Source organism: Micropterus dolomieu, linkage group LG13, assembly GCF_021292245.1.
Source record: "Micropterus dolomieu isolate WLL.071019.BEF.003 ecotype Adirondacks linkage group LG13, ASM2129224v1, whole genome shotgun sequence".
NCBI lineage: Eukaryota > Metazoa > Chordata > Actinopteri > Centrarchiformes > Centrarchidae > Micropterus > Micropterus dolomieu.
Window position 1 is genome coordinate 29,831,367 of NC_060162.1, and position 14,377 is coordinate 29,845,743.

The following is a 14,377-nucleotide window of genomic DNA, read 5'->3' on the forward strand; positions in this document are numbered from 1 at the left end:
CTGTTCTCACATTCTTCCTCTGTATGTACACATAAACAACAAGGCAGGGAAATATAAAAGGAATTTATTTTATTGTTTGGGTACATTATTGTTCAGTGTACATGCTCACATCTGAAACAAACTTTACGTGCTTGATAACTCTCCCACCCCGCAGACATCTACACGTCAATACCGATTTATATTCATAGCGGCAAGTGCTATGTAGCTCCACATAGGGGACACAGGAAGTGACATATAACACCTTCATGCGGCGTCATAACCGCGTAGCAAATTCACAGCCGCACCGGCAGAGCTCCAGAATGTGCAACTCGGCCGGCTCACACGCGGACGCGCTTACAAGTGCGAGGGCCCGCCCAACGCTGCTTGCAGCTTTAATTCTTTTTGTCTTTCCAATGATTTGAGTTGTTTTAAACTCATTATAAAGCTTCTTTTAATAGTTAACTGTTTTCCCGTCTTAGGATGGGAGTTAGGTTCTGCATAGGGCCCCAGGAATGCTTGAGGCAGCAATGCAAGGAGTGCTAGCAGGAAGTCATTTTCCACCAAACGTAATCAGACTTTACAATTCATCCTTTGTGTTTCTAAGCAGGGATAACACTGATTCATTTGTGGACCGACGGTAGTATACGTGTCAAAATTGGTGGATTCAGATACTCGGCTGACAGGTCCTAATAAACGTTGTGTACTAATAGCACCATATTCAGGTTGGGTGTTTCCTGTATAAGTGCCCGTGTTTCTCTTGTATTCACATATTCATCACATTATAAACTTTCATTTCAGTCGATGACCTTTTACCAGTCAATGCTTTGAGCAGTTTTGGTCTTGTGTTTATATACAGCTAACATTATCTGTACAGTAGGGCGACTGGGTTGTTACAAACACAATACCTAACACTTTTACCCAAACTGACATATACACCAATACCAAGCTAAAATCAGACGATTAAATATTAGCCTTGGTCAGGATTACAGGACATTCTGTACATTAAATTAATTCATTTAGCTGGCTTTAATTGCTATTATGTCAGAGGTTGCATGCCGCTGGAACAAGTAGGGATTAAGTGTCTTGCTTACATTGGTGTATGTGTATTTTTTTACTTTCTTTCTCTGCTTTAAAAAAACATTGGTACCTAAAGCATAGTTGGTTTTTCTTTTTCAGGTCGCAAGAAAAAGGTTTTTGCCAGCCATACCGAGGCATTGCCTGTGCTCGCTTCATCGGCAACCAGAGCATCTATGTTGAGTCGCTGCAGATGCTGGGGGAGAGTGAAAACCGCATCACAGGTAAGTAAATCCACTGGCTCTCTTAGCTGAAATATTACACTATTATCCAAAAACAACTGCGTATAATTCTAACTAATAGATTACATAAACATGTGGGAAACCGTTCAAACACCTGTCTCTTTTTATCCTCCCTCCAAGCTGCCTTCACTATGATTGGCACCTCCACCCACCTATCGGATCAGTGCTCCAGGTTTGCCATCCCGTCTTTCTGCTATTATGTCTTTCCTCTGTGCGATGAGGGCTCTCGGGGCCCTCGCAGGCGTCAGCTCTGTCGAGATGAGTGCGAGGCCCTGGAAAACAACCTGTGCCACACAGAGTACACGATCGCCCGATCCAATCCCATGATCCTCATGCAGCTGGAGCTCCCCAGCTGCCACCTGCTGCCAAGGCCGGGCACGTCAGATGCTGCTTCCTGTATGAGGATAGGTGTGCCTCCACAAAAATTGGGTCCATGTAGGTGGCATGCACACATTACAATTATTTATGTAAAAACACCCCGTTCATGAAATGAATGTGTAACATTGTAATACTAAGTGGGGCTGGTCAATTAACCAAAAATGCACTGAAAACAATGTCATTTATTGGTTGAATAAAAATCTTTCGCACTGTAGAGCAGGGAAGTGCAGGAATCACATTAAAGTACAAACAGTCACTGTCTATAAAGTATCCTTTCAGCTTTTGTGTGGGCCACATTTTTAAGTGACATAATTAACCATGTCTTCGATCTAACTTAGATAGCGATAGACGAGGAAGAGCTGGTACAGAAAACAAATCCCATGTCAGGCTTGGATACACTTCATCTTAAATGTAAATACTGTCAGATATGACACTTCACTGAGGTTGTTATTTTACAACTTCAAGATTTGTAATGAATTATCCCATACTTGATATAATATTTGTTTGCTACACTTATATGCTCTATTTCTGAGAGTGAGGTATTCAGATAGATATAAGTGTCATGTCCTTGTTAGGTACAGATCAGGACTCATGACATGGGTAGCCGAGCTTAGCATAAATACTAGATGCAGAGGGAAGTAGCTAGCCGCAGGGCTATAACATGATGTGTCACTCGCCGATCCCGCAAATGAAAAATAGTAAGAGTAATAAGTAATCATTTATTATCGTAAACCCACAAAATGTAAGTCACCTCTCTTTATAGTGTGTAGGAATATCCATACTGAGTCACTGTCTGTTTTACAGATTCCCCCTCAGACTACAGCTGCTACAATGGAAGTGGGGCTGACTACAGGGGCACAGTCAGCATCACTAAATCAGGTCATCAATGCCAGCCGTGGAGTGCTCAGTACCCTCACAACCACCACCTGTCCCAGGAATACCCTGAACTCTGGGGAAGTCACAACTTCTGCCGTAACCCAGGAGGCCAGATGCAGGCACCCTGGTGCTTCACCCTGGACCCTCAGGTCAGGGTGGACCTGTGTGACATCCAGCCCTGCAGTAAGTATGCAGTTTTCTGTTCCCAGCAGAATAGTTTGTGAAGCACATAAACCAAAATATTAGGTTAAACTGTGGCTCACCTGTGGTTAACTTGAACACAACAATGCACTGTTTTATCGGCAAGGACCACACCATCAGCAGATATGTTGAAATGATTCTATTGATGAACAAAACAGAAAGATGTACAAGGCTTGTGGTCGCTGGAAAACGTTGTGGAGAAGCTACGATAGGAAATCCACCATAGCACCCGGGCATAACGGACCCCCTCATAATCATACGGAGAGGAAGAAGGAGACATGATAGACAGAGGGGCGGGGGTAGGGGGTGCAGAATACGAGAGCAAAGAAGCGGAGATAGGTTGTGTGGGTATTTATGGAGTGATGTAACTGAATTGGAGTGAAACTGCTAAGTAGCTCCACCTATTCCACCAGTCCTACCACTAGGCCTCACTATGCACAATCACGTTTATGCCATCAATGAATAAAGATGAGCAACCAGGAATGATAAGCAACCATGCATACTGCTGTATGCCTGATCTCTTACATAGAATTCTGCTTTATGTTGATGGTCCTGTAAGGATTTTTATAGATTCTACCAACCCCTATTTCCTGGGTCTTATAAGTATGTAACAGATTAACTAAATTATGACAGAGCACTGCTCTAGTCAAAAATGTTTTTACGGGATTTTCTTCTTTCTAAATCTTCACCATCCCCAGCTGAAAGTTTAAATTGGCTTCCTCTAAAACTCTTTCATTTCCTTTTCAGTGTATGTAGGTGCCTTCAACAAGAGCGTGGACACCCACATCAGTAATTTATGCACAACATGCTGCCTTACATTGTTGTACTACATCATTAATGCAACCCTACTCAGAAATATGAGTGCCTTGATTCAAGGTCCCTCATTGGCTAAAACCAGAAAAGGCACGTTAACATGTTTTAGTGAGCCAATTCTACATTGTTAATGATATGATATTGTAATCCTGTCAGAGCCATCTTTCTTGCAAAAGACAAAAGTTGAGAGTCTACAGCCATGCCTGCGGCTCTGTAAGGCTGTACTTGTACTGTACTATGCATGCAGTGCTTTGAGCAAAATATAATACATGATAGTTTAGGGTGTTAGCATACAAACATCTGCTAATTAGCAGTGAACATGAATTACAGCTGAGGATAATGGGAATATTATTAGTTCTGTAGGTATTTAACCTGTATTCATGTAACATATTCAGTCCTCTGGTTCTGGAGGACGAGTAGTGGGCATCACTGCTATTGTGTTCAGAATACTGCCACTGGTTCCCATATGATTTTGTTTTTCAGCTCAACAGTGTGGCGTGCATTAAATATTAAATTAATTATTTCAGCTGGATCTACAGAAGTTTGCATAGCATATGATCCATCACTTTTTATAGCTTGCACTTACATATCTGCCTCTATCAACAAGCTGTTGGCCTATCTAAACCTGAATGTCTCTTCAGACAGCTGATCTGTTTCTGCTAGTAGCTGGCATGGACAGGGCTTGCCATTGCCTTTAATTATCTTAGAAATACTATTACTAAGGTGCATTTCTTTTTTAGTTTTAGGATCACCATTAGGATAGGATCACAAACTATTTGTTGTAAAATTGTAACTTCAGTTTCTTTCTTAATGCACTTTTTAATTTATTTTCATTAATTGCCCATGTCAATACAATTAATGAATTAATTTAATTAAGCATCAATACCTTTTATTTTTTATCGTTCTATACGACTTAAAGTCGTATGTCTGGGCAGTGTAGAAATGCACTACTACTGTAAAATGTTTCAGCTCCTGAGGTCATCTTTGTTCTTAAACTGTATCTGCCTGCTGCTTTAAGCTCATTGTCAGTTAGTGTATGTCTGTAATAAGAAATTATCACAGTTTCAGAAGTGTGGAAATATACTTTGTCTCTTTGTTTCACTTCTTGCTCGAAGGTCTTTGAGTCTAATTGGGGTTATCTCTTTGATTGCTCTTCAGGGGACAGAACATATTGTTCAACTAAGACCATACCAACTGTAACTGATTAGAATTTTATTCTTGCACCATGAGGGTGGATGTGGCTTTTAGAGTAGACTGATGTCCCAACAAAACCTTTGTTGAAGAACAGTAAATCAGGATGAGTGTTGTATGAATAATGATACCACAGATACTGTGTTCAAAGAAAAATACACTATTAATAGAGAACCTAAAGGCACCATGAATATGAATCACTTTACATGTATTAATAGTGTTGTATTGCCATTGTGTAAGCAGATTGTAATGTAACTTGAAAATTTACCTTCCTCAGCTTTCTCAGTTGCCCATAAAAGCCTATGGACTGATTTCTATGTAAAGGAGTTGGCTGATGGGGTATCATGGAGCCAGTGGTCCAAATAAAATATAGCAAAATTACATGTACAGTAATGTTATTCTAAATATAATTGTAATTTATTTTCCAGCACTCACTGTTCATTTCAGCGTTCAGTCTAGTTTATATCACCTCACTGTTTTGGCCGATTCCCAGGATGATGCTTACCCAAGCCTACTTGGTGTGTCCACTAGTGTCATTAATAACAAGGGTTTTCTGAAAGTTACACATAAAACATCTAAACTTAATTCTATATCTGTTTATTTCTATCTCCAGAGCCTCCAGAGAACCGCAGGAAGGAGATCCTGTTCATTCTAATCCCTGCAATTGCCATCCCATTGGTTATCGCTTGCCTCTTCTTTCTGCTTTGCATGTGTCGCAATAAGCAAAAGGCATCAACTGACACACCACCTCGCTGCCAGCTCAGTGGCTCACCTAGCCAGGACATAGAGCTGTCTCTCCTCAATCAGCAAAAACACCAGGTGATACACACACACATTACAGAGTCTCATTGATGTAGGGGTATTTCATTTTTTCTTTCTGATGTATGGCCATGTTCAGACCAAAATTGGCACTGCATTAGAAAAAGCTAGGTAAAAGTTAGAGCCCGTCGTCCACTAATCAGGTCGTTAGTTTGATCTCTGGCTCCTCCAGTGTGTAGGGAAATCACTTTGCGATTATTTTGTCAAATATTAGGATTTGCGATATGATTCACGGTTAAAGGGAATGATCATTTTTGCATCACAATATTTAGTTTCACCGAAAAAACTATTAAAATCATGATGGTATGACATTTATTGTGGTCTGTACAAAGAAACTGAAGAAAGCTATTTTATCACACATTTACCTTCATCAAAAAATTGCAGCTTCTGCAATTGGGATATTGCAGTTCGCCATATTTGCATTTTTGATGAATATTTCGATTAACTGTGTAGCCCTAATGTCGAAGTGAGAGACTGAACCTCAAATTGCTCCTGATAGCCGATCAGTGTGTGTGTGTGTGTGTGTGTGTGTGTGTGTGTGTATCATTAGTTTCTTTCAGCCTGATGAGCAGTTGGCAAATTGCTTGGCAGCCTCTGCAACCAGAGGATGAATATGTGTCAATGGGGTGAAAGTGATGTAGTATAAAGCAATTTGAGTGGTTGGAAGACTAGAAAGGCACTCTGCAAGTACAGTTCATTAACCATTACTTTGTAACATGAATGAGGTGATTCTATAGTTTACCTGGTGATTGTGGAGATGCATAAAAATTCTTTCTCATAGTCGTATAAACTGCCCTAGATGTGACACGGATGTAATGTTTTCTTTAGAGCATGTCCTTTAGTAAAATTTTTCTTTAATGCAGTGCTGGTTTCAGTCTGAACACCTAGTTAATAAAAGTGACCTTCATACACCTGAATTAAGATCTGTTTTATTAGGTTTATTGCTGGCCGTACATTTTAATCACATGTATTTTATTGCTTTGTGGCTGCAGGCCAGACTACGGGAGATTAACATGTCAGCAGTACGGTTTATGGAGGAGCTTGGCGAGGATCGGTTTGGTAAGATTTACAAGGGCCATCTGTATGGCACCGTACCTGGTGAGCAGACACAAGTGGTGGCCATCAAAACATTAAAGGACAAGGTTGATGCCACTCTCTGTGAGGAATTTCGCCAAGAAGCCATGCTCCGCTTTCAACTACAGCACCAAAATATTGTTTGTTTGCTGGGTGTGGTCACCAAAGAGCTGCCAATGAGCATGATATTCACCAACTCCAGCCTTGGTGACCTGCATGAATATCTGGTGATGCGATCCCCCAACTCAGATGTTAGCAGCTCAGATGATGACAAGACATTCAAATCCACACTGGAGCAGGCTGATTTCCTTCACATTATCACACAGATTGCTGCCGGAATGGAGTACCTTTCTAGCCAGCAAATAATCCATAAAGACCTTGCTGCCCGAAACATTCTGGTCTTTGACAAACTTAGCATCAAGATCCTGGATCTCGGGCTGTTCAGAGATGTCTACTCTGCTGATTACTACAATCTCATGGGCACAAGCCCTTTCCCCATTCGTTGGATGTCCCCAGAAGCTCTTATGTATGGCAAGTTCTCCACCGACTCTGACATCTGGTCTTATGGCGTCTTGCTGTGGGAGACTTTCAGTTACGGTCTGCAGCCGTATTGTGGCTACTCCAACCAGGACGTGATAGAGATGGTGCGCAGCCACCAGCTACTGCCTTGTCCAGATGACTGCCCGGCCTGGATTTACACGCTTATGCTGGAGTGTTGGAGTGAATTCCCATCAAGAAGGCCTCGCTTCAAGGACATCCATACACGTCTGCGCTCCTGGGAGAGCCTTTCCAACTATAACAGCTCTGCTCAGACTTCTGGCACCAGCAACACTACCCAGACAAGCTCTCTCAGCACCAGCCCTGTTAGCAACATCAGCATGAGCACAGCGAATGCATTGCGCTACACCAGCCCTAAAAAGAGCTTGCCATTCCATCAACCCCAGTTCATGTCCATGAAGGGTCAAATGCATCGGCCAATGGTGCCCCCACAACTTTACATCCCTGTCAATGGATATCACCCCATGCCCGCTTACCCATATCTGCAGAACTTTTACCCCATGCAAATACCCATGCCCATGTCCCACCAGCAGATGCACCACCCACCACAAATGGTTACCAAAGCTGGTTCTCACCATAGTGGCAGTGGATCCACATCTACAGGCTATGTCACCACTGCCCCTTCCAACAATTCTGTCACAGAGCGAGGGGCTTTGCTTAATGAGGACTCCAAGATCAATGATGAAAACTTGGCTGACAAAGCGTCCCACGAAGAGCTGGACCACAACGAGGACCGGTCAGTGCCTGAAACAGAATTGCTAGGTGACAATGACCATCCACAGACTGACAAATTGGTGATCCACTTGTCAGACACATAAACGAGCTGCTGTTTGAAGAACAGTGGAGCTGAAATATTTTGTGAGCTGTGCTTGCCGAAAATCCAATAAGCAGCATAAAGTGAAATGAGCAATTTTGTGGAAAAGTGACAATGTTTTTTTATATGTTTCTTAGATTGTGCTCTCATATTTTGTACCTTTCAAACTCCCGTGTCAGTGATTAAGCAAAAGGAATCGTGCACCATTCAAAAGAATCTATGTTCTTGCCGTTGCTGTGCAACACAAAATATTTTCTTATCCAGAAGTACTTTAAAGGATGCCTTGACTTAAGATAGAAGTTTTGCCTTCTCTGATACACATGGCTACGAGCCACTTCATTTCACTTGTCAGCAAGGTTATTGACTGGGAGGCTGGGATTTATGCCCCAACAAGCCGATCGTCCCACCTTGGTTATTAAACCTCTAAATATACAGGCACCCTGACCTACCAGTAGGATTGCCGGAAAAATAACACCTACTCCCGTCAGGCCTCCCTCCAAAGCTACTCTCCTAAAACAAATTTTCATGTGCATTGAGTGCACTGGCAGAGTGCACGCACGTAGGCAGGTAGGTTGGTAGACAAGCATGTAGGCCAGCCATTCGGACCAAATTGGCCACGTTTTTTATTGTGCCACAGATGCTGGACTTTTAATATTTTTGTGTCAGAGCATTTGATTTATTCATTGCTGTCAAGATGTAAAGAAAAATTGTGAAAGACACAATCATAGAATAAAAGAATGTTTGAGGAATATAAATTTTATAGGAGTATAAAAGAACAGTGTATGGGTAATTCTGTTAGTAATGTTACAAACAAAACAAAGAATAACTCCTGAAGTCCACTGACTCCGGCTACAGCAAGTCCACTGGAAGCATCTCTGAGCGTGTAGCATGCCCCACGTTATTGACTTGTTATTAATTTGTCCTTTTTGTGCTTCTACTACCTTATTCCCAGGTCTCTGTGACCCCATTTCGTTCCATCATCAGCAGGCTCAATATGCCATAGGATAGGAGCATTTCAGAATCAGAACAATTTAGCTGCCTGATTTTGCTGACATGTTTAGATTGATTTGGTAAACAGTACATGCTTTTTGTGCTTCTACTATGATTAAGTAGGCTACGTAGTTAAATGATACTTTTTTTTTCTGTTTAACCATCTTTATTGTTGTTTTACGATTGGGAGTCTGCACAGGGTATTTTATTTAGAAAATTGACCGGATTCTCTACTCTGTTCTGTGTCTGATTTTCTGTCCGGTTCAATCTGCTCTGTGCTGCTTGACGTGTCATCCGTCAAAAATAGATTGGCTACCTATTCTCTGCAGAGCAGAGTGGAGAGCCGCATCTGGGACGTGCTGCGGCCTTGTCTGGTGGACTTAATCTGTTTGCTTGTGAGTCACAAGCATAGAATGCTTTTGAGTCCAGCACCGGAGTCAGTAGACTTTGACAGGAGTTTCTTCAAGAGGTTAATACATTTAACATCAACTTGTACAGATTTATAATGTATGTACTTTGGTTTGAACATTTTATTTGTTTATAGTTTTTATGTATAGGTGAAAATTGCTAAGCTTGGTGTTAATGCAATGTCAGTTACACCACATGTGTGCTTTGTTTAAGCAGTTTTTTGCTTACCATATAATGGCCACATAGTCATATGAATAAAATGGTGTGTTTCCACTTGGTAAATGAAGGAGATCATGTGCTATCACTTCAATATATCTTGTCATCATCTGTTATTAAACGTGAGAGTTTAATATATGGTGCAAGGTGGAAAAAGGCCAAACAATGTACTAGTGATGAAATAAATGTATTTCTGATACGAATAAAATAATCTTAAGTGATCACATACTGTACCTTCTGTTCAAATTCTCATTTACAAATGCTTTATATATTGGTGTGATTATATTTCCCTTTTGAATAAAACATCAAAACAACAGGTATTAATGTCTGAAAACATAATAAAATTGTGATCCTAGATGCTGAACAGCCAATAGCAACTGTATTGGCAAATGTCGCGCTGACGTGCTGCTGTATGCATATTGACTCTTTTCCGTTTCCGGGGCTTGTGTGTTGGTAGCATTTTTTGCTGCTCTAACTAACTGTGTTAGATTTGTTATTACAGCAGCTAGTTATCCGCCAAACACTCTTCTTACAGTAGTTCTGCCTAAGCACCCACAGTTCTTTCCATCTTCCATCAAATCATATAGTTGTTTATAAGAGGTGGTAGCGCTACCGTACTTTAGCTTAGCTGTATCAGTTAGCGATGGCTTCTTTTTCTCCCTCTCCCCCTCTAGCTTGGTGTGTCAGATGTGCAGTTACTCCTCTGCGTCCTTTAGCGGTAATGTGATAATGGGATAATTTTCTCGTGATCTTAAGATAACAAACTATAACTGAATACAGTGGTTGGCTGGTGTGTTTCTTTAGGATATTTGCAGAGTATTTTCTAGTCTGATTAGTTAGCTCAGTTGGTAGAGTGCAGAACTTGAAGAATTGTGGGTTCAACTCCCACTTTTAATAACTTTTTTCCTTCTTTTGTGTGTTTTTATTATCCTCTTCAACAAAGTTGTTATGAAGAGAGTTAGGGGAACCCAATTACACATTTCTCGACGGCTATTTCAAAGATTCCCAAATAGCCATCAGGAAATAGTTAACGTTAAATGGATTCCCCTGAATAAGATGCACAGGAATTTCCTCTGCCGGGGAATGATGGGGAAATGAAAAGTCCATAGACTTGAACAGTCGCTTCATAACAACTTTGTTGAAGAGGATTTTGAAAAAAAGAAAAGAAAAAAAGAATTGGTGCTTAGTGAGGATCGACCCCACAACTCCAAGAGTATGAGTGTGTCAGATATTCAGTTACTCCTCTGCCTCCTTTAGCGGTAAGTGTAGTTTATTTGTAGACATGGAGGCGAGGCTCAGTGATTTAGATGTCCTGCTCTGGACCTTTATCAGTCGTTAGCTACTGTAGCTAGCCAGTCCTCGGTAGTCGGTGGGGACCGACCTGAGTTAGGAGGTCAATAAGATTAATGTTGAGTCGGTGTGTACATATGCTAAAACAATGTCGGACACCGTAGTTTTCTCTGGACCCCTGCCAAATCTGACCAGTGATGACATGTATAGCCGCATGTCGTCATTCCGCCGCTGGTTGTCGAGGTGGTGTCCAGCAAACGATGTGGGCTTTGTAGACCATTGGCAGACTTTCTGGGGAAGACCTGACCAGACCATTCATCCCACTTGGGAAGGAGCAGCTCTCATTTCTAGAAATCTGGCCAAGTTTATTAAGCCGGGTTTCGACCAAAAGTACCAGGGACTTTTAAGTCCCCAGATCTCTTTTCAAGGAACTAAAAGGTTCCTTCAGCCCACTTTTGTGTGCGTTTCCACCGTGGTCTAAAGACCTGCGAAGATTAGGCAAATTAAATAACCACTATCCATGAGAAATTTGATTGGAATATAATGAAAAACTATAGACAGAGACATACGATAGAGTTTGTTACACATTTAATAACAAACTGGATAAAGCCATCAAGTTCTTAAAATAACTCCAGCACAGAGAAAGCAACATAAAAATAAAATTGGAAGACTGGAAATGTTTTAATAACCTTTAAAGATTTATGACACAAAAATCACACGTAACACAATTGACAGATAAAGTAACACCGTTGACAGGAGTAACATGGTTGACAAAATGCTGTTAATACTACATTAGTCTCATTCACAAAACGGTAGTTACGTACTGTAACTCTGAGTACAGATGAGTATAGGTGCAGCCCTCTAAGGCTATCGCTATTAGGTTTACCCCTCCACGTGCCTGCGCGGCACTGAGAAAAGTTGTCTACGCCCACCCACAGCGGGGGCCTCTTCTACGTCCACACCTGGTGAGACCTGGCCTTCGGCTCCCAAAATGCCTTTTCTTCAGCACTGAGAACCAAGGTCCAGTGAGGCCTTCAACTTAGGGGGCTGCGCCTAAACTCATAGAATCTGGAGTTACAGTACGTAACTACTGTTCTATTTGCTATAGGCTTCGCCCTCTAAGGCTATTGCTTTTGGGTTAGAGGCGAAGCAGGATGAGTCAACGCCTCACTGGCCCATAAGGTACCACCAAGCAAAAAACCTACTTGCCCAGAACCATAAATGAGCCACCAGTCACCCGCTGTTGGTGTCGGTGTGCGCACAAGCACCGATGGCGCGACATGGGAGGCAGAGGACCAACCCATGTGTAATAGTCGGGGAACTGGATGGTGGGTCCCGCAGCTGTACAGATGCAGGCGGGGTCACGACAGCAACCGCAACGAACCATTGCTGATTTCTAGGGGGTTTGTAAATGGGTAACACAGTTGACAAAGATTTCTCGGACACACACAAAGTTAATAATTTAATAGATACAAATGAGACAATTAGTTTTTAAAATACATTTGCCTTGTTTTAATGATTCTTTTTAACAAATAATGATTAAAATAATATACAAAAACATGTATTGTAGTGTTAGTTTGAAAGGCACAACTTGACTTTTAGTAAATTGGACAGCACAAAAACAGCAATTTCCATTACAGCATATGCATTTTTCTCCTAATTAACTTATGGAACTGGTTTACTTTTCTGCATGAAATAAAGAGAAATGTGCCCAAATATAAAGGTGGTCATTGCTTGAAGTGAATATTCAGTAAAAATGATAAATACAACCCATGGACTTGAAATGTACCCCTAATTATAAAATCACCCAGCTGCAGACCAGCAGCAGCACTCATCTGTGTAGCCTGGACGTCGGAGGAACGTGATGTTTAACGAGCTTTAATTACCTGCTGTAATCAGCTGTTCTGCTTGTTTTGGAGAGGAGACTGACTTCGGCTCCTTGTAAAAACTTCCTGAGTGATGAAAACTTAAAACAACAACTTCGGAACCAGTATTTAGCTTGACTCCATCAGCTGTAAGCTGTAAACACACTACTGCAGCTGGCTGCTATTTCCGACCAATACATTTAATCTCGAAGTACATCTCAGGCGGACATCGGCTAGACTAGTGTGCTATTTGACTGTTGATTGTGATTTATTGGTTTGTAAACAACGGTGGAAAAGAAAGGAGCAGTAGCAGAAAAACACCCTGATTTAAAGCTGATTTAAAGCCAGTAGCCTCTACTCACCAATTCAGAATTTTTTTGCAAGGCAAGCCCCACCCCCCAAAGTACCGGTACTTTTGGATAGTACTACCCCCTGAGCAGAGACTTTTTGGGGGGTAAATTAAAGACCCCAGAACTAAATTTAGACGCTGGTCCCTTCAGTGGGAACGCAGTGAGTTCCTCCAAAGGTTCCTAGTTCCAGGGTTTAGTTCCTTTGGTCAAAACGCAGCTCTAGTGGACCAAATCCATGACAATCCAGAGTTGAGACCAGGAGGCATAGTCGTAGTCTAACACACTTCTCTGCTCCTCCATTTCAGGAGGCAAACAGAAGAGGAGCTGTGCATAAAAACCTCATAAAAATTAATACTACAAGTGCAATAGTGCAAAGGAATAGGAGAGTTAAATGTGGAATCAGATCTCTCTCATCTAAACGTGTACTAGTAAATGAATTAATATCAGATTATAATCCTGGCTGGGTGATGTAGAATATGTTGGCCTAAATGAATCCACTCCGCCCAGTCATATTAATACTCACATTCCTCGAGGCACAGGCCGAGGAGGTGGAGTTGCAGCTATCTTCAACTCAAGCTTACTAGTCAGCTCAGGTGAGTCCTGAACCATCCCTTAGTTATGCTGCTATAGGCCTAGACTGCCGGGGGACTTCCCATGATGCACTGAGCTCCTCTCTCCTCTACTTTCTCTCCCTCTGTATGCAACCTCATCCCATTATTGCATGTTACTAACACAACTTCTCCCCTTTCCAGTAGTCTTGTGCTTTCTCGTCCCTCTCCTCTCTCCTCCTATCACTTCCTGCAGGTGTTTCTGGCTCTGGAGCTGTGGAGTCTGGATCTGTGGCTGCGGGTCACCTGCTGCCCCCGTGTTCCTGCTCAACACCCTCTACTACATTATTGTTTCTTGTCCTATTGTTATGATTATTGGTGATATTATCATTACGATTATTATAACATTACTATAAATAAATGTACCATTATGCATTCAATCTGTACCAATATTACCTTTACAGTCTGTACCTCTGTGTGTATATTGTATAGGCTGCCCCCCACCCAACCGGCCGAGGCAGATGGCCACCCACACTGAGCCATGGTTCTGCTCGAGGTTTCTGCCTCTTAAAAGGAAGTTTTTCCTTGCCTCTGTTGCCTAGTGCTTGCTCTTGGTGGGAACTGTTGGGTTTCTGTAAATAACATCAAAGAGTACGGTCTAGACCTGCTCTTTTATGAGCACTATGAGATA

General features: G+C 41.8%; 1 protein-coding gene across 1 annotated transcript in view; it reads left to right on the forward strand.

Moving 5' to 3' along the window:
- ror2 (receptor tyrosine kinase-like orphan receptor 2) overlaps positions 1-9,146 on the forward strand; it is a 68,750-nt gene extending 59,604 nt beyond the window's left edge. Inside the window, exons 5-9 of the mRNA XM_046067042.1 lie at positions 1,156-1,277; positions 1,416-1,730; positions 2,478-2,732; positions 5,368-5,573; positions 6,566-9,146. Coding sequence (XP_045922998.1) covers positions 1,156-1,277; positions 1,416-1,730; positions 2,478-2,732; positions 5,368-5,573; positions 6,566-8,023 — 2,356 coding nt within the window. The 3' untranslated portion in view covers positions 8,024-9,146. The remainder of the gene's footprint in view (positions 1-1,155; positions 1,278-1,415; positions 1,731-2,477; positions 2,733-5,367; positions 5,574-6,565) is intronic.
- Positions 9,147-14,377: the final 5,231 nt, after the last annotated feature.